The sequence below is a fragment of the Oncorhynchus nerka genome, linkage group LG17 (genome assembly GCF_034236695.1).
Source record: "Oncorhynchus nerka isolate Pitt River linkage group LG17, Oner_Uvic_2.0, whole genome shotgun sequence".
Lineage (NCBI taxonomy): Eukaryota > Metazoa > Chordata > Actinopteri > Salmoniformes > Salmonidae > Oncorhynchus > Oncorhynchus nerka.
In genome coordinates this window covers 48912479-48936166 of record NC_088412.1, presented here as the reverse complement: position 1 = coordinate 48936166, position 23688 = coordinate 48912479, and the positions used below count along the sequence as shown (strand labels likewise).

The 23688-nt window shown below is 40.7% G+C and overlaps 1 protein-coding gene across 1 annotated transcript in view; it reads right to left on the bottom strand.

Annotated features, from left to right (window-relative positions):
- LOC115145412 (collagen alpha-1(XXIV) chain-like) overlaps positions 1-23688 on the bottom strand; it is a 213867-nt gene that overhangs the window by 12151 nt on the left and 178028 nt on the right. Inside the window, exons 39-45 of the mRNA XM_065002804.1 lie at positions 23421-23474; positions 13204-13260; positions 12726-12779; positions 11476-11529; positions 11313-11366; positions 8030-8083; positions 5566-5673 (exon numbers count right to left, since the gene is read on the bottom strand). Of these exons, the coding sequence (XP_064858876.1) occupies positions 5566-5673; positions 8030-8083; positions 11313-11366; positions 11476-11529; positions 12726-12779; positions 13204-13260; positions 23421-23474 (435 nt within the window). The remainder of the gene's footprint in view (positions 1-5565; positions 5674-8029; positions 8084-11312; positions 11367-11475; positions 11530-12725; positions 12780-13203; positions 13261-23420; positions 23475-23688) is intronic.

The following is a 23688-nucleotide window of genomic DNA, read 5'->3' as shown; positions in this document are numbered from 1 at the left end:
TTGGAATTACAGAGGTCTAGGTTTTGTTGGTACAACCTCAATCCCTGGTCTTGCATAAGGACGGGTAGTGTAATTGTCTTGTTCATCAAATCAGTGAGGGGTTTAATCAACTCTGGCTTGGATACTCAGGACACGGCAAGGCCATACACACTTATTCGTACACTACCCACTCAAGTGGAACTAATAGGCAATAATGTCCCATGCTACTACACAGTAAGGGCTTTGGTCTGAGAACCACATAGTTCTTTCTTAACCAGACATGTTAACCCACCTGTAATAGGTCAAAAAGTCAAATAAATGTAATACACATAAACCTCTTTGTTTTTAGCATTACTACTCTGGCTAAGAGGCTTGAGCAACTAATGTCCTGCCTGCACCCAATGGAATTAACGAGGGAGAGACGATGTGAGAGGTTTTTGTAGCAAGGAGGCATGGGAGACGGAGCGAGAGAGACAGAGTGGCAGAGAGGAGAGAGAGACAGACAGAAGGAGACAGTGAAAGACAGCGTGATAGACAACCTAGTGGTCATACTGTTTTGTCAGTAAGAAGATACTAGGTCTGGGGGATGGTGGTCAGGTCAGGGGGACACAGAGGCTGGTCTATGCTATGGTCCTCATCAGTCTCCTGCTTATTTTTCACTAATAACAAGGGCTCCCCTGACTCTGTCTGACACAGGTTAGACCCACAGAGAGCAGGCTCCAACAAAAACAGCCGCTGACCAGGAGGGTAACCTTTCACTGGTTATGCATTTCAACCAATTCTAAACATGGACATGGAGGGAGAGGAAGAGGTGGAGAAGAAAAGGAAGAAAGAAGAGGAGGAGGATGGAGAAGATGGGGTTGATGGTGAAGAAGAGTTGAACAAGTAGAGGAGGAGGAAGGGGACAGAGTGTACTGTAAAAGTCTGTCCCTCCAGGGTAGCTGAAGCAGTCATGTACAGCACTGTAGTAGATATGTGTGTAAAATCACCATGGCTGTTTCATGCTGGGATCTCCATCTCCGTGTGAGAGAGTCAGTGTGTTTTCACCGTAAACACCTCCCTCCTTAACTGCCTCTGTGCTACCAGACCTGCTTCTTATGTAACTGACAGACAGGGTGGCTAATACTGAAGTCCCTACACTGCCGGTCTGGCTGTCTGGGGAGCAGGGGAAAGGACATCATGCATAAAATCCCTGCATACTCAGGGCCGCCGGGGCTGCAGACTTCAGTAGAAAGAATCCCATTGAGCTCTGACCACAGAAACCCAAACAAATCAAATAAGCCATTTAATGACCAGTCATTTTCCGCCGAATATCCTTCAGCACTTTAAACACAGCTGGTGGGAGCAGGGCCCTTATTCATAAAGCATCTCAGAGAAGTAGGAGTGTTGAACTAGGATCCGTTTAGCCTTTAAGATTATAATTACTGGACAGGGTGGACCTGATCCTAGATCAGTGCTCCTACTCTGAGACATTATAAGAATGCGGGTCCAGAAGGAGAGGGAGATGGGAATGGGAGGGTCAGCCATATTGAATCCATTAAAAGCTCAATTTATCCGGTGATATGTGGATTTAATGGATTTACAGAAGTCTTTCATCCTGATCGCAGTCTAGCCACACATTTATAATGTGTTGTCTTAATCTACTTAGTAATGGGATAATCTCATAACCATATTCGGTACATTCTTTAGTTTGTCCTTTGTTGGAGATTTCCTGTGACATAGCTAGTGTTGTGACTACGTGTTACGTGGCAGGAGAAATAGACGAGTGAGGTTTTTGAGCATGGAAAAAATACCATGCTATTGTCTGAGGAGAGTGCACAACAACAAAACTCTTTTATCACGCCAACTGGTTTGAAACATTCACCTCTGAAGGTAAATCAGGAATTTACACTCAGTAATCTTGCTCTGATTTGTCATCCTGAGGGTCTCAGAGATAACATGTAGCATAGTCATAAGGTGAATGCACCAATTTGTAAGTCGCTCTGGATAAGAGCGTCTGCTAAATGACTTAAATGTAAATGTAATAGTTTTGTTTGATTAAAAAAATCCATTTCTATATTCAAATGTAGGAACTGGGTTCTACAGTTTGAGCCCCTGCTGTCTCTGGCCCCTCGTCCACTCCGCCCAGCCATCTAGATGTGTGGAGTTGAGTGTCTTTTCATTCCCGGGAGTGTGTAAACTTAAATGTTTTATTACCATAGCATTTTTCTATGTTATCTATAGTTATGTACCTGAAAATGTATCAATTGACCAATTCGGCACATTTGGGCAAACTACTGGCAGACTTGATACAAAATAGTGTGTAGTGATGCAATTCTTCACTGGATCAGGCTGAAACTTTGCGCACACACTGCTGCCATCTGGTAGCCAAAATCTAAATTATACCTAGACTCCTATCTGAATGAATGGCCTTTCTCTTGCATTTCAAAGTTGATGCAAAACAATGTAAATAGAAAATGCATTTTTTTGTTTTGTATGATCTTTTACCATATCTAATGTGTTATATTCTCCTACATTAATTTCACATTTCCAACAAAATTCAAAGTGTTTCCTTTCAAATGGTATTTTATTTCACCTTTATTCAACTAGGCAAGTCAGTTAAGAACAAATTATTATTTACGATGACGGCCTACCCCGGCCAAACCCTAATCCAGACGACGCTGCGCCGAGTTTGTGCCGCCCAATCACCAGTTGTGATCCAGCCTGGAATCAAACCAGGGTCTGTAGTGACACATCACTAAGCAAGGATCACTATCACTAAGATGCAGTGCCTTAGACAGCTCCGCCACTCGGGAGACCCAAATATATATCCTTGCTTCAGGTCCTGAGCTACAGGCAGGTAGATTTGGTTGTCATTTTAGGTGGAAATTTAAAAAAAGGGTCCTGTCCTTTAAGAGGTTTTGAAAGGTAAAAATTTATTAAAAAGGTGGATCGTAAAAATCACTCGGATTCAGACAGCGTGTCAGACTGTCACCCACAGAGATTTAACCATGCTGAGAGAATGGCTCTTAAAAGTTCAATTACTCAATGCAATAAATCCCCTGATTTACTGTGACCTACTGTATAGCATGGAAAGGGCAAGAGTTTGTTTAGGGATAGATTGAACCAGAATTTGGGTTTACAGGAGACGCTGAATATGGCGATTCTCCTTTAAACTCAGGAAGTACCCATTCAACTTCCCATTCACCAGCTTTCCAAGCTTAATAATGTTTGGTACTTACCAAAGAGTGGAGCTTCGATGAGCAACTATTTTCATTACTGCCATTACGGCCAGTATGTACTTCCAAACAAGGTCTAAATAAATGGTACATGCAACTGAAAGAAAGGCTTTGCCTGAAAATAATCTAAATAGTGTTTTTGTGCACCTCTTCTGCAATATTAGTAATGGAAATAAAATACACCAAATAAAACCTATCTATAAATATACAATCACTGTAAAAACATACCCTATATTGTCTACTTTCGTGCTGCTGGATCAGCCGACCTGTAGGTAGCAGTAATGAGTGATTTTATTGGAGGTGCAGAAGAGTTGGATTTGGTGCCCATTTGGTCAAAAACAATACATGGATTCTTTCCAGACAAGGCATTTTTCCAGATGTATGTAACTCGTTATTTACACATTTTTTGGAAGTACATACCGGTCGTAATGGCAGTAACTCCCTTCTATGGTAAGTACTGAACGTATTTTGACAATATTAAGTTTGAAAAACTGATTTATATATACACACACACACACACAACCAGTCAAATATAAATATATACACACACACACACACACACACACACACACACACACACACACACACACACACACACACACACACACACACACACACACACACAAACCAGTCAAAAGTTTGGACACATTCAAGGGTTTTTCTTTATGTTTACTATTTTCTACTTTGTAGAATATATAATAGTGAAGACATCAAAACTATGAAATAACACATATGGAATCATATAGTAACCAAAAAAGTGTTAAATCAAAATATATATAGCCACCCTTTTCCTTTATGACAGCTTTGCACACTCTTGGCATTCTCTCAACCAGCTTCACGAAGAATGCTTTTCCAACACTCTTGAATCAGTTCCCACATATTCTGAGCACTTGTTGGCTGCTTTTCCTTCACTCTGCGGTCTAACTCATCCCAAACCATCTCAATTGGGTTGAGGTCGGGTAATTGCGGAGGCCAGGTCATCTGATGCAGCACTCCATCACTCTCCTTCTTGGTCAAATAGCCATTACACAGCCTGAAGATGTGTTTTGAGTCATTGTCCTGTTGAAAAACAAAGGATAGTCCCACTAAGCACAAACCAGATGGGATGGCGTATCGCTGCAGAATGCTGTGGTAGCCATGCTGGTTAAGAGTGCCTTGAATTCTAAATCAATCCCGGACAGTGTCACCAGCAAAGCACCCCCACACCATCACACCTCCTCCTCCATGCTTCACGTTGGGAACCACACATGCGGAGATAATCTGTTCACCTATGATGCGTCTCACTAAAAGACAGCTGTTGGAACCAAAAAAGTTTGGACTCATCAGACCAAAGACAGATTTCCACCATTCTAATGACCATTGCTGGTGATTCTTTGCCAAAGCAAGTCTCTTCTAATTATTGGTGTTCTTTAGTAGTGGTTTCTTTGCAGCGTTTCGACCATGAAGGCCTGATTCATGCAGTCTCCTCGGAACAGTTGGTGTTAAGATGTGTCTGTTACTTGAACTCTGTGAAGCGTTTCTTTGGGCTGCAATCTGTTAATTGCCCATTTCTAAGGCTGGTAACTCTAATGAACTTATCTTCTGAAGCAGAGGTAACTCTGGGTCTTCCTTTCCTGTGTCGGTAGTCATGAGAGCCAGTTTCATCAAAGCGCTAGATTGTTTTTGCGACTGTGTGTGTGTGTGTCAGAGGAGGCTGGTGGGACGAGCTATAGAAAGACGTACTCATTGTGATGGTTGGAATGGAATCAATGGAACGGTATTAAACACATCAAACATATGGAAGCCACATGTTTGACTCCGTTCCATTGATTCCATTCCAGCCACTACAATGAGCCCGTTCTTCTATAGCTCCTCCCACCAGCCTCCACTGGTGTGTTTGTGTGTGAGTGTGTGTGTGTGTGTGTGTGTGTGTGTGTGTGTGTGAGGGACAGGATATGTTGACTGATCACTGCGATTTCGGACGTTTGAAAAGGTCCCGAGAATGTCGATATATGCATTCCTCTGCGCTCACCGTAGAAAATGGTTGCCCAGCACAGGGAGCACACTCTAGATGTGTGGAGCCAGTGTGCGCTGCTTAGACCCCTGCGCCGCTCAGACCCCTGCGCCACGGCAGTTCACAATGTTCTAGCAAGCCGTGAGAATACATGAGAATATTGATGATACCTGGTGGTAATTTTGTTTTAAACCTTCCCCAAACCATAGCCCTAATCTTAACCACTTGAAATTAAACTTAACCCTTTGAGTTGTTTCTGTTTTAACCCTGTAACCACGCATGATTGACCCTGTAACCATGCAGAATTACCTCTGTAACGATGCGGAATGAATGCGTCAAAAATAGACTGTGATCTTTTTGGGATATGATGCCTACCTGTCGCCCAGCCTTCCCTGGAAAACCTGGTAACCCAACTAGTCCTGGGAGGCCGTCAGGCCCAGCGTATCCCTCCATGCCTCTGGGTCCAGGTAAACCAATGGCCCCCTGGGAAATACAAAACAACAATATCAGACTCAATCTGTCAGGTCTCCATGGAAATACTTGTAAAGGCATTAGCTATGGGAGCTAACCTGAATGTTCAGGTCTCAGCCAGACAAGGTCACTTATCACTAGTGCAGTTGATCCAACCAGCTACGCTACGATACACTAACCCTCTCATCTCCCAACCTTTTCCAGTCCCCCCCAGTGCCTCCTCCCCCATTAATTGGCTGTATATACATCTACCTTCAGAGACATCTGGAATTAAGAGATGCATTCCTGACTGGCAGTGATAGACTGGGATCTAAAACTGTTTTATGGAAAATAAAGGGACGTTCATTTTTTACCTCAACCTATTGCTATGTTCTAATATTGTAAAGACGGACTATTCTGTATACTGAACATTCTGTCTTGCTACTTCAACAAAACAAACCCAATGAAATGTCACTTCATGGAGATTATACACTACCGTTCAAAAGTTTGGGGTCACGTAGAAATGTTCTTGTTTTTGAAAGAAAAGCTATTTTGGTTGTCCATTAAAATAACATTAAATTGATCAGAAATACAGTGTAGACATTGATAATGTTGGAAAAGACAATTGTAGCTGGAAACGGTTGATTTTTAATGAGATATCTAGATAGGCGTACAGAGGCCCATTATCAGTGTAACAGTATAACTTTAGACCGTCCCCTCGCCCATACCCGGGCTCGAACCAGGGACCCTCTGCACACATCAACAACAGTCACCCACAAAGCATCGTTACCCATCGCTCCACAAAAGCCGCGGCCCTTGCAGAGCAAGGGGAACTACTACTTCAAGGTCTCAGAGCAAGTGACGTCACCGATTGAAACGCTATTTAGCTTCTCTCACCCGCTAACTAAGCTAGCCGTTTCACATCCGTTACATCAGCAACCATCACTCCTGTGTTCCAATGGCACGTTGTGTTAGCTAATCCAAGTTTATCATTTTAAAAGGCTAATTGATCATTAGAAAACACTTTTCCAATTATGTTAGCACAGCTGAAAACTGTTTGAGCTGATTACAGAAGCAATAAATCTGGCCTTCTTTAGACTAGTTGAGTATCTGGTGCATCAATATTTGTGGGTTCGATTACAGGTTCAAAATGTCCAGAAACAAATATCTTTCTTCTGAAACTCATCAGTCTATTCTTGTTCTGAGAAATGAAGGCTATTTCATGTGAGAAAAGGCCAAGAAACTGAAAATCTCATACAACGCTGTGTACTACTCCCTTCACAGTACAGCACAAACTGACTCTAACCAGAATAGAAAGAGTGAGAGGCCCCAGTGCACAACTGAGCAAGAGGACGAGTACATTAGAGTGTCTAGTTTGAGAAACAGCATCCCAGAGTCGCCTCTTCACTGTTGATGTTGAGACTGGTGTTTTGCGGGTAACTTTTTAATGAAGCTGCCAGTTGAGGACTTTTGAGGCATCTGTTTCTCACATTAGACACTCTAATGTACTTGTCCTCTTGCTCAGTTGTGCACCGGGGCCTCCCACTCCTCTTTTTATTCTGGTTAGAGTCAGTTTGCTCTGTTCTGTTTCTCAGAACAAGAATAGACTGATGAATTTCAGAAGAAAGTGCTTAATTTCTGGCCATTTTGAACCTGTAATCGAACCCACAAATGCTGATGCTCCAGATACTCAAATAGTCTATAGAAGGCCAGTTGTATTGCTTCTTTAATCAGCTCAAACAGTTTTCAGCTGCGCTAACATAATTGCAAAAAGGCTAATGATCATAGCCTTTTAAAATTATACACTTCGATTGGCTAACACAACGTGCCATTGGAACACAGGAGTGATGGTTGCTGATAATGGGCCTCTGTACGCTTTCGTAGATATCCCATAAATCTGCCGTTTCCAGCTAAAATAGTCATTGACAACAATAACAATGTCTACACTGTTTTTCTGACAAATTTTATGTTATTTTAATGGACAAAAAAAAGGTTTTCTTCCAAAAACAAGGACATTTCTAAGTGACCCCAAACTTGTGAACGGTAGTGTATGTTCTGGACATAGTTATGGAGTGCTCTGTAAATACCATCACTCAGCTCTCCGCAATAACTCTTTCCGTAGGGTTTCCATCACTCCATGACCTCCCCCCATAATCTCTCACCCTCTCCACTTCTCTCACCCTGTTTCTCCCCCATACAAAGCAGTCCATAACGATGTAAATGTCCTCTCCAAGCAACTTATTGCATGGGGTTTGTTTATTGTAGTACTGTAGTACAGAATGTACGGTTGAGTATATCTCTTTCCTCCCTCTGTACCTCTCTACATCTCTCTCATCTCCTTCAGTCTTCACTCTATGTCCACTCTGCATTGTGGTGATGCGATACTTACTTCAATACCAGCGGTCCCAGTCAGGCCCCTCACTCCTTTCTTTCCTTCTAAGCCCTGTAAAAATGCACACAGACACACAATCTAATAATATACACATTCACATAGACAGATACACATGGATACAGACAGATACAGACAGATACACATAGATACTGACAGATACACATAGATACAGACAGATAGACATAGATACAGACAGGAAGACATAGATACAGACAGATACACATAGATACAGACAGATAGACATAGATACAGACAGATAGACATAGATACAGACAGATACACATAGATAGAGACAGATACACATAGATACAGACAGATACACATAGATACAGACAGATAGACATAGATACAGACAGATAGACATAGATACAGACAGATAGACATAGATACAGACAGATACACATAGATAGAGACAGATACACATAGATACAGACAGATACACATAGATACAGACAGATACAGACAGATAGACATAGATACAGACAGATACACATAGATACAGACAGATACAGACAGATAGACATAGATACAGACAGATAGACATAGATACAGACAGATACAGACAGATAGACATAGATACAGACAGATACACATAGATACAGACAGATAGACATAGATACAGACAGATACAGACAGATACACATAGATACAGACAGATACAGACAGATAGACATAGATACAGACAGATATACATAGATACAGACAGATAGACATAGATACAGACAGATACACATAGATAGACATAGATACAGACAGATACAGACAGATACACATAGATAGACATAGATACAGACAGATACAGACAGATAGACATAGATACACATAGATAGACATAGATACAGACAGATACAGACAGATAGACATAGATACAGACAGATACAGACAGATACACATAGATACACATAGATACAGACAGATAGACATAGATACAGACAGATAGACATAGATACAGACAGATATACATAGATACAGACAGATACAGACAGATAGACATAGATACAGACAGATAGACATAGATACAGACAGATAGACATAGATACAGACAGATACACATAGATACAGACAAATACACATAGATACAGACAGATAGACATAGATACAGACAGATACACATAGATACAGACAGATACACATAGATACAGACAGATACACATAGATACAGACAGATAGACATAGATACAGACAGATAGACATAGATACAGACAGATACAGACATATAGACATAGATACAGACAGATACACATAGATATAGACAGATAGACATAGATACAGACAGATAGACATAGATACAGACAGATACAGACAGATAGACATAGATAGAGACAGATAGACATAGATACAGACAGATACACATAGATACAGACAGATAGACATAGATAGAGACAGATAGACATAGATACAGACAGATACACATAGATACAGACAGATAGACATAGATACAGACAGATACAGACAGATAGACATAGATACAGACAGATAGACATAGATACAGACAGATAGACATAGATAGAGACAGATAGACATAGATACAGACAGATACACATAGATACAGACATATACAGACAGATACACATAGATAGAGACAGATACACATAGATACAGACATATACAGACAGATACACATAGATAGAGACAGATAGACATAGATAGAGACAGATAGACATAGATACAGACAGATAGACATAGATAGAGACAGATAGACATAGATAGAGACAGATAGACATAGATACAGACAGATACAGACAGATAGACATAGATACAGACAGATGGACATAGATACAGACAGATACACATAGATACAGACAGATAGACATAGATACAGACAGATAGACATAGATACAGACAGATACACATAGATACAGACAGATACAGACAGATAGACATAGATACAGACAGATACACATAGATAGAGACAGACAGACAGACAGACAGACAGACAGACAGACAGACAGACAGACAGACAGACAGACAGACAGACAGACAGACAGACAGACAGACAGACAAGACAGACAGACACATTCATTCCAACTGTTTAGTACCAATAAATCCTTAAAAAATATATGTTTTGTATCGTGTGTGATTACTTTGGGCTTAGTTCTTTACTCTAAACTAAATGGACATATAGATATGCAGTTCTGTGTAGTGCCTGTTTAACTCATGGACCTCTAGTCTTGTGTTACTCTAGTAAGGTATATATATGTGCATGCAATATGTGAAGACCACATTCAGGCTCTGTTCAGAACTCCACGCCAAGGTGAATACATTCACAGAAATCCTATCTCTATACAGTATCCACTCAATCTGAATAAATAGGCAAATAGGCCAACTCACATGTCTTAACAAGTCAAAGGAGTTTAGAACTAGGTACAGTATGTAGATAACTCAGCTTGTGTTAGGAAACATGTAGATCAAAGAATAACATAAAGAGCTACATTCCATGAAGAGCAACATTATGTAAGAAATAATCATTTTCACAGCTGAAAATGTATATTCACATTATTAAGCTGCAGTTAAAATCATTCAGACTTCAAGTGAAATAATTCAGACTTGAAACGAAATTATTCTGATTTGAAGTAATTCAGACTTGAAGTGAAGTATTTCATTTTTCCCAAAAGTTTAACTGATGCCAAGGTTTTGCATTCCAGTATATATTCTCAAGCTTGCCTTTCGTGTTCAGAGAATAAAATAAGAAAATGAAGAGTTGCCTTGTGGAAATCAGACAGAACACTTTGAAGCATGAAGTGCATAGTGGGTGGCCAAGCAAACAATTCCATTCCTCATTCCTCTTTCTCTAATATCAAAGGCACCCTGTCTGCATTGTTTTGGCCCAGTCTGATTTCATGGCAGTAAAATCGTCCCTTCATGTTTTCTGTTATGAGGAGGTAGCAGAACCAAGCAAAGACGAGAGAATGCTTACACGCTGGCACTTCAAATTGTTGATCGAGAGCAAAAAGAGGGATAGGTTAAAACCAGTTATCTCTCCGGTTATCTAACGGCTATCATGCTAGGAGTTGCAGTTTGGAAGTGAGTGTCTCCTCTTCTATCGTAGTGCGGACAGGTGATTGCTTATTAAACCTAACCCTCGTGGTGTTCAGAGCCAAGGAAGCCTGTAAGGAAGGCTTCTGCAGTAGCCTGGTGATAACACTTTATTGACCATCTACAATGTACTGTAACAGTTCATCTAGAGATCATGATTTAACAAACTCTGTCCTTTCCTTTCCCCAAGCCTGGAGCAGCATGAATCAGACACAGGGATTCACAAATAATCACACACACGCACCTGAGTTCCCATTTCTCCTTTTGGGCCCTGTTCTCCAGGTTCCCCTGGTGTTCCCTAGACAACAAAAATCGCACTTATTTGATTTATTCTTATGTCAATGTGCAAAATGTGACACAGAAATCAATGCTGATAAGACCTACACAGAGCATTGTATTGGACTTACAGGAAGGCCTGGCGCTCCAACAGCCCCACGATGTCCAGTGGTACCCATATGACCCTGAAAACACCAACGAGACAAACACATTATATTCGGGTGAAACACTACAGCCACAAAGTCACTTCATCTGGGTATATAAACGAGGAGATGAAGTCCGGTCATTTAGTGACAGCTAGGGGTCAGGGGTCAGAGAGAGAGAGAGAGAGAGAGAGAGAGAGAGAGAGAGAGAGAGACAGAGAGAGAGAGACAGACAGACAGACAGACAGACAGACAGACAGACAGACAGACAGACAGACAGACAGACAGACAGACGGGTAGAGTTATGGACCTTTAGTTTAATTAATGGAATCCTGAAAGTCAATCAAGCCTCTCAACAAGCCAAATAAAGACACTGTGACTTTGAACCCAGATCCAGTTCAGCAGAAAAATGCTTATAAATGCTTAATAACCCAGTACACTCAAAACACTTTCCTGTGTTTTATATATTTCCAAACGAGGTTGGAATAATACTGTGAAATTGTGAAAATGATGATAATGCCCTTTAAATGTAAGAGCTGTTTGAAAAGACTGCCTGAAATTTCAGCCTGTTTTGGTGGGATAGAGTTTTGGCCTGGCTGGTGACATCACCAGGCGGTAAATGATTTAATAGGAAAGAGAGTTCTCTACCAATAACAGCTATGTGTCAGTCTTCCCCTCCCCAATTAGACCAATGTCAGACAGTCCTAGCAAAATCCTTGCTTGAGAAATTGCTCTTAATAAGAAGCATTTATTTTCTTCCTTTTGGCAATTTTGATTGAAAACAATCACAGTTAGCTACTTAATTGTTACTCATTGCATTGGGCCTTTAAAGCTATCTCTCTCTCTCTCTCTCTCTCTGGCAGACTGTCTGAGGAGGGCTGCGTTTTGGGAAACTATTTATAGGAGGGGAGAAGTCTGGCAAATGTCCCGCTGGGGATTCTAGGATTCTCCACCACTTTCATCTTGTACTGCTACCTTCACACCTGACTTGAACTGTTTGTGTGTGTTTCATCAGTGTGAGTTTTCAGTGTCTATGCCAATAGCACCAGATTTCCTCCTGGCTTATCGCTAGGAATTCAGTAATCCGGGATGCTCTGTGTCTCAGATATGTGTGGTCTCAACAGGCCTGCTTTTCAACCCAGCACCAAAAAAAGAAGAAAGGAAGCAGAACAGAAAAACAACCTGAAATGTGATTTTGTGATACATTTGATGTTGTGTGGTTTTTACGCTGGTTTCACCTGATATCCCTCATCTCCAGGCTCTCCGCGATCTCCTCGCTCGCCCGGGGGACCCTGCCAAAACACACAACACCATCAGATGAGTAGGGCAACCACTTTGTGACAAAGTGTACATTAGGGCTCTGAATATGTTAAGGAACAGCTGTATTTCACCTTAAACTCTCTGCCATGGATCATATTAGTTTAGGCTGGAGTGAAACACTAAGGGCCAGTGTATCTGTCATAGTATGGGCTTTAGCCACAATACCGTCTTTCTCAAAGGTTACACTACTTACAATCTGTACTATACCACTACTATACCACTTTGGACATCCACTCTCTTGGACCTCTGTTCAGCATGGTTGGACAGCTACACCTCAAGCAACACCACTATTAGAAAATTCTTATATAATGCTTTAATAGGGTGCCATTTTGACTCACCCCTAAGCCACACACTTGTAGGAAAAGGAAGGATAAGTTGAAGGAAGGCAAGACCTACTGGTTCACCTAGTGGCCCGGCAGGACCTGATGTCTTACTGTCTTCTCCGGAGTAGCCCTGAAACACAACACGCCAAAGTATCACACTCTGACACAACAAACTTAATCAGCTCATAACTCACGACATTTGGCCTAAAATATGCTGGACACGGAGATCTAAGATTTGTCGAGCTCTATTTTAATAAGCCTAACGCAATGGTACATCTAAGCTCTGGTGGTAACGCACTAGGTCCCGGAGTGCGTCCTCGATATTTCCACAGCTGTTATTATGAGCTCAATAGCTGGCGGTGGCACAAGATGGCGGGTTTTGATGAATAAACGAGTTGTACGTGTAACTGGCCAATCAAGACATTCCTTAACACTACATGTCTCAAGTTCTGCAAGTTATTGAAGGTCTTTGCGCTGTCTTCAACTCCGACTCGGCTAGGGGCATGGAATATCCTAGTCCATTAAGGCTTGATACTACAGCTTATTAAATAGCTACAGCTAATGAGTGATAGCAACAGAAGAAGAACAATCCAGTGTTTTGGTCAATATGTTCATAGTGTTGACAGTCAACATTGTTGTAATTGGCCGTAACGAGTATTTGGCCTTTACGCATCGCACTTCTCCTCAAATAAAAAAATACTGGTTCCTGTAAATTGTATTGCATGTGTGAGGCACGTTCTCAATAAGCAAGTTATACATGTTTCTAAGTACGAGTTTCACTAGATTATCTCTCCTGTTCCATGTTTTTTTTTTTTATCCACATCCAAAATAATAACAGGAGCACGTTAAAATAACGTTAAAATAATGTAATAGCCGACATGTATAAAAAATGGGATGTCTGCTTTCAAGGATTTGATGTAATCTATCACATGACATCTAGTGGTCCTTTTTGCGTACTTCAGATTATCACAGGTGTCATATCTGGCCCTCTGTGTGGCACATGTAAAATATATGATAAAACATATATATACTTTGGATGACGAAGCAGTAAAACATGATCCTGTTCAATAGGATGGTTTCAGCATGAAATCGCCTTTATGGATATATTGTTTGACACTATTTATTTTACTCTGTCAATATGTGTGTTTTGGCATCAAACTGGTGGCAGTTGAGTTGCAGAGTTAATTGAGTTGCAGAGTTAATTGAGTTGCAGCGTTAATTGAAAAAAAATGCCATTCTTGATTAGCCCTTTGCTGCACACATTTTGGTTTTTCCCACAAAAAATATTACATCCTATTTCTTGGAAGATTTAGGCTTTCTGATAAGAATAGTAAAATATCACTTTTATCCCCCACATTTAAAGAAAATACATGTTTGCTACCTCAGGGCGACACTGTGCCATAAGGGTACTAAAACACCAAGGAAAATCAGATATTTTCAGAACATTTATTCAGTGAAATAATATGTATCCTATCAAACACCAATGGATTCACAAAGTTGATGGTTATTTTGATATATTTTGATTTGTTTAACACTTTTCTGGTTACTACATGATTCCATATGTGTTATTTCATAGTTTTGAAGTCTTCATTATTATTCTACAATATAGAAAATAGTACAAATTAAAAAAAACTGGTAGGTTTGTCCAAACTTTGGACTGGGACTGCATATATACAGTCTGCATATTTTGTTTTGTATGACTATTCTTCTGGGGGTGCTGCAGAACACTCAGCACCCTTACGTCCCACTGCTATGGAGATTAATTCACCTTTCAGTGAATTTCTGAGTTACCAGTGACCAGTGGAGGATCCTCAGAGGAGGAAGGAGAGGACCATTGTCCTCAGTGAATTTCATTAAAATTAAAATAGTAAAACATAAAAAAACGTTATCCTTTTTTGATAAAACTATACGAAATAAAGTGCCTTCGGAAAGAATTCAGACCCCTTGACTTTCTCCACATTTTGTTACGTTCCAGCCTTATCCTAAAATTGATTAACTTGTTATTTTCATCAATCTTTATTTAATCTTTATTTAACTAGGCAAGTCAGTTAAGAACAAATTATTATTTAGAATGACGGCCTACCACGGCGATGCTGGGCCAATTGTGCGCCGCCCTATGGGACACACAATCACGGCCAGATGTGATACAGCCTCGATTCGAACCAGGGACTGTAGTGACGCCTCTTACACTGAGATGCAATGCCTTAGACCGCTGTGCCACTCGGGAGCCTCACACAATACCCCGTAATGACAAAGCAAAAACAGGTTTAGAAATGTTTGCTAATTTATATAAAAAAAAAAAAAAAATGAAATATTACATTTACATAAGTATTCACACACCTTGCTCAGTACTTTGTTGAAGTACCTTTGGAAGCGATTACAGCATCGAGTCTTCGTGGGTATGACTCTACAAACTTGGCACACCTGCCACCTTCTCTGCAGATCCTCAAGCTCTGTCAGGGTGAATGAGGAGCGTTGCTGCACAGCTATTTTCATGTCTCTCCAGAGATGTTCAATCGGGTTCAAGTGCGGACCCTGTCTGGGCCATTCAAGGACATTCAGAGACTTGTCCCGAAGCTACTCCTGCGTTGCCTTGGCTGTGTGCTTAGGGTTGTTGTCCTGTTGCAAGGTGAACCTTCGCCCCAGTATGAGGTCCTGAGCTCTCTGGAGCAGGTTTTCATCAAGGATCTCTCTGTACTTTGCTCCGTTCATCTTTCCATCAATCTTGACTACTCTCCCAGTCCCTGCCAATGACAAACATCCCCACAGCATGATGCTGCCACCACCATGCTTCACCGTAGGCATGGTGCCAGGTTTCCTCCAGACAAGACGCTTGGCCTTCAGGCCAAAGAGTTAAATCTTGGTTCTCATGGTCTGAGAGTATTTAGGTGCCTTTTGTCGAACTCCAAGTGGGCTGTCGTGTGCCTTTTACTGTGGAGAGGCTTCCATCTGGCCACTCTACCATAAAGGTCTGATTGGTGGAGTGCTGCAGAGATAGTTGTCCTTCTGGAAGGTTCTCCCATCTCAACAGAGGAACTCTGGGTTCTTGGTCACCTCCCTGGCCAAGGCCCTTCTCCCCTGATTGCTCAATTTGGCTGGTCTGCCAGTAGGAAGAGTCTTGGTGGTTGCAAACTTCTTCCATTGGAAGATGGAGGCCACTGTGGGGACCTTCAATGAGGCATCACTTTTTTGTTCCCCTTCCCCAGATCTGTGCCTCGACACAATCCTGTCTCAGAGCTCTACGAACAATTCTTTTGACCTCATGGCTTGGTTTTTGTTTTGACATGCACTGTCAACTGTGGGACCTTATGTAGACAGGTGTGTGCCTTTCCAAATCAAGTCCAATCAATTGAATTTACCACAGGTGAACTCCAAGTTGTGGAAACATCTCAAGGGTGATCAATGGAAACATGATGGTCCTGAGCTCAATTTTGAGTCTCTTGGAAAAGGGTCTGAATAGTTATGCAATTAAGAATTATTTTATTTTATTTGCATTATATTTGCAAAGATGAATAAAAACGTGTTTTCCCTTTGCCATTATGAAGTATTGTGTCAGATTGCTGAATATTTCTTTTGAATACAGGCTGTGTGTAGCGATTATAGTTGTCTGCGGTTAGCGGTCATGATATGAAGGTTTGGCTTGTCAAGTTTTTTTCACCTGGTCACAGACAGCTGATGTGTTGTGCACTGAAGTCCACAGGTGAAGGGAAAAAGGTGAGAGGAGGTGCACACGTAGATAGTTGCGAGAAGGAATTATATATACAACGAGCAAAGTGATCATGCTGTTGTTATGTAGCTCCTATAAAAGTGAATTGCGTTTGCGTGTGATCAAGGATGTATTCATTCCACCTATTCTGTTAAAAAAATCATCTTAAACAGTAGCAAAATAAATGAAACTGGGATAAAAATGCCTGAATTTGTCCAATAGATATTCACATTTGCAACTAATGATTACACCCTAGATCAGATAGATGCAGGCAAGAGGTGATACTGTTGGACTAATGATTACACCCTAGATCAGCTAGATGCAGGCAAGAGGTGATACTGTTGGACTAATGATTACACCCTAGATCAGCTAGATGCAGGCAAGAGGTGATACTGTTGGACTAATGATTACACCCTAGATCAGCTAGATGCAGGCAAGAGGTGATACTGTTGGACTAATGATTACACCCTAGATCAGCTAGATGCAGGCAAGGGGTGATACTGTTGGACTAATGATTACACCCTAGATCAGCTAGATGCAGGCAAGAGGTGATACTGTTGGACTAATGATTACACCCTAGATCAGCTAGATGCAGGCAAGAGTGGTATTGAACGTGTCACTCTCTGTCACCTTGATTACTCAAAATTGTGTTTGCGTTTGATCAAGGGGTGTAATCATTCCACCGATTCTGTTGAAAAACGTTTCTTAAACAAAAGCAAAATAAATGAAACTGGGATAAAAAAAACTGAATTTGTCCAATAGAAATTCATATTGGCAACTGTTGAACTAATGAATGCTCCCTAGATCAGCTAGATGCAGGCAAGAGTGTGCAGCTGTATTAAATGTGTCACCATGATTACTCAAAATTGAGTTGCCTCACATTAGCTGTACTTGGAGGCTCCCACCAAACATTCCGCTCCCTGCATTTACATGACCATCCATTCTGGTCTGGAATTTAGCGATTTTATTACGGATTTGGTTAGCGATTGTATCACCGTCATGGTTTTGTTTTTGACCTGCCTAGTTGAGGGCCTCTCTTCGGCCTCCTCCTATTACCTGCTGCTCTCTCTCTCTCTCTCTCTCTCTCTCTCTCTCTCTCTCTCTGTCTCTCTCTCTCGTCTCTCTCTCTCTCTCTCTCCCTCTCTCTCTCTCTCTCTCTCACTTTCTCTCTCTCTCTCTCTCGGAGCTTTGCTCGCCCACATCATTAGCGTACACCGCAGACTTTTTACTGTTCTGCTGTTGGACGATTTGATTAGTGATTCTTGCTATGTTTGTATTATTATTAAGGAATGCTTTTTGTATGAAGTCGTAGCTCATTTAACATTAGTGTTCAGCGTGGTGTTGGCTACATATCTTAGATTGTTCTGTTAACTTTGTGCGTGCTTAGCGCTGCGTTTTCTCTCTCATGTTACTTGATAGGGCAATAAACAAACATGCTGCTGTTGCTGATTTTGCTGTTGTCTACCCTTGGCTTTTACAAGGTTGGCGATACTTTTAGAGCCCGTTGCTCTGTGAATGAGGGATTACTGTTTCTCCCTTGTGCCTTGGGAAAAACCACACTCTTGCTCTGTGAATGAGGGAATATATTACTGTTTCTACCTCGTGCCTTGGGAAAAACCACACTCTTGCTCTGTGAATGAGGGAATATATTACTGGTTCTACCTCGTGCCTTGGGAAAAACCACACTCTTGCTCTGTGAATGAGGGAATATATTACAGGTTCTACCTCGTGCCTTGGGAAAAACCACACTCTTGCTCTGTGAATGAGGGAATATATTACTGTTTCTACCTCCTGCCTTGGGAAAAACCACACTCTTGCTCTGTGAATGAGGGAATATATTACTGTTTCTACCTCGTGCCTTGGGAAAAACCACACTCTTGCTCTGTGAATGAGGGAATATATTACTGGTTCTACCTCGTGCCTTGGGAAAAACCACACTCTTGCTCTGTGAATGAGGGAATATATTACTGGTTCTACCTCGTGCCTTGGGAAAAACCACACTCTTGCTCTGTGAATGCATGCGAGAACTCTGCACATTTCTCCCAAACAACATGTGAGAAATCGGACGTTTGCGTTTACATGTCAGGACTGTTCTCTTGGTACTTAACCACGTCTCTGAACTTTACACATCTCCTGAAATTAAAAAGACTCTGGTGACTGTGGATTGTTGTTCAAGTGCTGTCTGTAAATCCAAATGTTGTAAACCCCCGATCTAGACATGTCATTATCTTGCTGCTTCTACTGTCTGGAAATGTGCAATCTAACCCAGGTCCTGAAATTCTTACCCTGAATTCAGTAGTTGGCGGGTGTTGTATTGGATTGTATTGTATAAATTGTTATCACAGCATGTCAACTCTGAGTTGGTCTTGATGGGGGATCTGAATAAGAATTGGTTAACATCTAGCTCTGATCAACTCAAAATTCTATGCAATACCTATAATCTCACTCAGATTGTCAACAGTGTAACTAGGTTGAATGTAAAGTATCATCTGAAAACCTCTGATTGATTGATTTGATCTGAACCAACACTTCTCATCGTTTTCATGCATCTGGTATTTTTGACAAATTACATACGTCATCACTCTGCTATTGCCTGTGTGAGAGATGGTAAAATTCCTAAGTGATCTCCACGTGTCGTTACGAAAAGAAACTGGAAGCAGTTTGATATTCAAGGTTTTTTACATTAAGTATTTAGCATTGAATGGAATAGTTTTGAATGAATCCCTGTTGTCGAATTAGCCTTTTCTTACTTCTACAGTGCATTCCAGGGTGTATGCAATAGGCATGCCCCTTTAAATAATATCAGGATTAAGGTCAGAGAGAACCCTTGGTTTACTGACGAATTTACTAAAATCATAAGGGAACAAAATGCCATGTGGGCTAAAGCAATAAGGTCTGGTTCGGGGGATGGTTGGATGGCTTTTAAACGTCTATGAAATCTGGGTGTGGCTATGACCTGAAAACTGAAAGCAGACCACTACCTTAAATCTACCTCATATAATTTAAATCATCCCTCCCAATTTTGGCAAGTAGTGAAAGGTTTGGAGTGCAAAAAAAGATACACAGCTTCCCAAACAAACAATTGTTGGTAGGCACCCAGATTGTAACTGAGAGAACCTCCATTCTGAAAGCCTTGAATCAGCATTTTCTAGATGCAGACAGTTTATTTGAAAAGGTTAAACGTTTAAATGAGCCCCCTGTGAATTTACCTGACACCCCTGTGCACTCCTTCACCAGTGTTCTCATACTCATCCTTCTCTGTTTCAGAAGGGCGTAAAGCCCTGAAAGAAATAGATAGAAAGAAATCGCCTGGCCCTGATGATCTTGAGCCCCGCCTCCTTCACCTAGCCGCATACATCATTGCTCCCCCTCAACACGTATTTTTAACCTCACGCTTGATGTTAAGGAAATCCCCAAGTTATGGAAACCTGCTTTTGTACTGCCTCTCCTGAAAGGTGGAGATGATCAAAATTGTCTGTACTGTCTAAGGCACTGGAATCCTTAGTTAGTAGGCAGCTGAAGGACTACCTCCAAGAAAACAACATCTTAAATGGAATGTAATCACGTTTTAGGTCTGGCCACAGCATTGTTTCAGCATCATTGAAGCTTTTAAATGACATCCATTGTGCTCTTGACAAGAAGTTACATTGTGTGTCTTTATTGATTTGTCGAAGGCATTTGGCACCGTGGACCATGCTGTGCTGGTGCAAAGGTTAAAATGTTATTGAATTGCTGGTATAAATTAACTATCAAATCGTACAAAATGTGTAATGACAGGATGATTGTAGATCTGAGTCCTTAGAGTTGTGCTCAGGTGTTCCGCAAGGTTCTATTTTGGGCCCACTGTTGTTCATTTTGTATATCATCAACATTTGGGACCATATTAAAACAACAGATGTTAATTTTATGCAGATGACACTGTTCTTTATTCAAGTGGTAGTAGTTTATCTAGTTTAGCATTTGAAAATGCCCAAAGAGCATTTAACACCATACAACAGAATCTGTATGATTTGAAGCTGAATTCGGTTCAAACAAAATGCATGGTATTTTCTAATGCCTAATCATGTCATTGCTACATTGGATGGACATACTATGTAACTAATCCCGATCAGGTCAAAGTGTACAAATATTTGGGAGTGTGGGTGGATGACAAGCTGAGCTTCACTGTTCATGTAGAGAACATAGAAGCTCAAGCTGAAAATAAAATATTTTTATTACCGGCACAAGGCTTGTTTTTCTCTGGAGGCCTGCCGACTTTAGATTTTAGTGATGTTATATACAGCTCTGGAAAAAATGAAGAGACCACTGCAAAATGATCAGTTTCTCTGATTTTACTATTTATAGGTATGTGTTTGGGTAAAATGAAAAATGTTGCTTTATTCTATAAACTACTGACAACATTTCCTCCAAATTCCAAATAAAAATATTGTCAAAAAATGACAACTGGTCAAAAAAACAAAAAAGATGCAGTGTTGTCAGACCTCGAATAATGCAAAGAAAATAAGTTCATATTCATTTTTAAACAACACAATACCAATGTTTTAACTTAGGAAGAGTTCAGAAATCAATATTTTGTGGAATAACCCTGATTTTCAATTACAGCTTTCATGCGTCTTGTCCTGATCTCCACCAGTCTTTCACATTGATGTTGGGTGACTTTATGTCACTCCTGGCGCAAAAATTCAAGCAGCTCAGCTTTGTTTGATGGCTTGTGAACATCCATCTTCCGTCTTCCTCATGGGCTGGCCCATGACAGGGTCTTGATCTGGTGGTCCTCCAGTTGTCATTTTCTGCAAATAAACGCTCTAAATGACAATATTTGTATTTGGAATTTGGGAGAAATGTTGTCAGTAGTTTATAGAATAAAACAAAAATGTAAATTTAACCAAACACATACCTATAAATAGTTAAACCAGAGAAACTGATCATTTTAGTGTAGTGGTCTCTTCATTTTTTCCAGAGCTGTATATGCAGGGCTCAACCACTACCCTGAGAGAACTTGATTCAGTATATCATGTGGCCCTCAGGTTCATTATCAATCAAAAATGTCTAACACGTCATTGTGATCTCTACAGCGCTGTTGGCTGGGCGTCATTGACCTTGTGTTAGGCTTAAGCACTGGTATACACAGATTTATAAGGCCATATTGGGTAAAATGCCACTTTATCTCTGTTCATTTTGAATCAGATCAGTAAATAAATATCAATTACGGTCCCATTCTCATTTGCTTTTAACAGTACCAAGACTTAGAACAAGTTATGGTAGAAATAATTTTAGTTACTCAGCTCCGTGGTCCTGGGATTCTCTCCTGAACATTTACGGTAGAATCCCGTGGTCCTGGGATTCTCTCCTGAACAATTACGGTAGAATCCCGTGGTCCTGGGATTCTCTCCTGAACATTTACGGTAGAATCCCGTGGTCCTGGGATTCTCTCCTGAACAATTACGGTAGAATCCCGTGTACCTGGGATTCTCTCCTAAACATTTACGGTAGAATCCCGTGGTCCTGGGATTCTCTCCTGAACAATTACGGTAGAATCCCGTGGTCCTGGGATTCTCTCCTGAACAATTACGGTAGAATCCCGTGGTCCTGGGATTCTCTCCTGAACATTTACGGTAGAATCCCGTGGTCCTGGGATTCTCTCCTGAACATTTACGGTAGAATCCCGTGGTCCTGGGATTCTCTCCTGAACATTTACGGTAGAATCCCGTGGTCCTGGGATTCTCTCCTGAACATTAGTCACGTTGGTGGTTTAAACACTAGGTCGATGTAAATATCATAGAAGAGTGTAATTGTCTTTAGGTCAGCTTTATTGTTTTTCTTTTTTTCTTTACGTAATATGTCATTGTTGTACTGTATGTGTGTCAATGTTATGTTAGTGTGTGTTAGTTGTTTTGGCTGAAACTTTGTCCCCCCTGCTGCTGTTGGACTAGGTCTCTTGAAAATTTGAACTCAATGAGAAAAACCTGTATAAATAAAGGCAAAAACATTTTATATATATTATAGCATGTATATATATATATACATGCTATAATAGAAATAAGGCCATGCTCATAAAAAAATCTATCATCCTCCCTCATCTTAAACGGCACCAACTGCCGCTTGTTTTGACTTAAATCTATTTGAAAGTCTATGGCAAACCCTGGAAATATATTTTTTTACAATGATCAACAACCAATTTGACAGAGCTTGAAGAATTTTGAAAATAATAATGGGAAAGTGTTGCACAATCCAGGTGTGGAAAGCTCTTAAGAGACTTGCCCAGAAAGACTCACAGCTTCAATAGCTGCCAAAGGTGCATCTGCAAAGTATCGAGTGTGAATACTAATCTAAATGAGATATTTCTGTGTTTCATTTTCAATACATTTTCAATTTTTTCTAAAAACATGTTTTCACTTTGTCATTATAGGGTATTGTGTGTAGATGGGTGAGAGAAAAAAACAAACAATTTAATCCATTTAAATTTAAAGTCAAAGGGTATGAATCCTTTCTGAAGGCACTGTACATGGCATATATTTTCAAAAGGCTAAAAACGTAATACTGTGTGCAGAAGGAGGACAAAAACATGCAAATGCTCACGTTACCTTTTCACCTTTGGGCCCAGGAGGTCCGATGGATCCTGGCTTACCAGCGTGGCCCTAAGAATAACCAAACCCATGATTATTCACCTGACAAGTCATACACCGCAACTCACTGTAGACAGACAGTACAATAACACAGAACTTGACATGGCATAGATTGTCAACATGTGTTAACAGTGTATAATCATGATGCCTTATAATAAACACACTAAGGACAGCAAAGGAGAGAGATATTTCCCTGGTATAATTACTGCTTTGGCAGAAATCACTC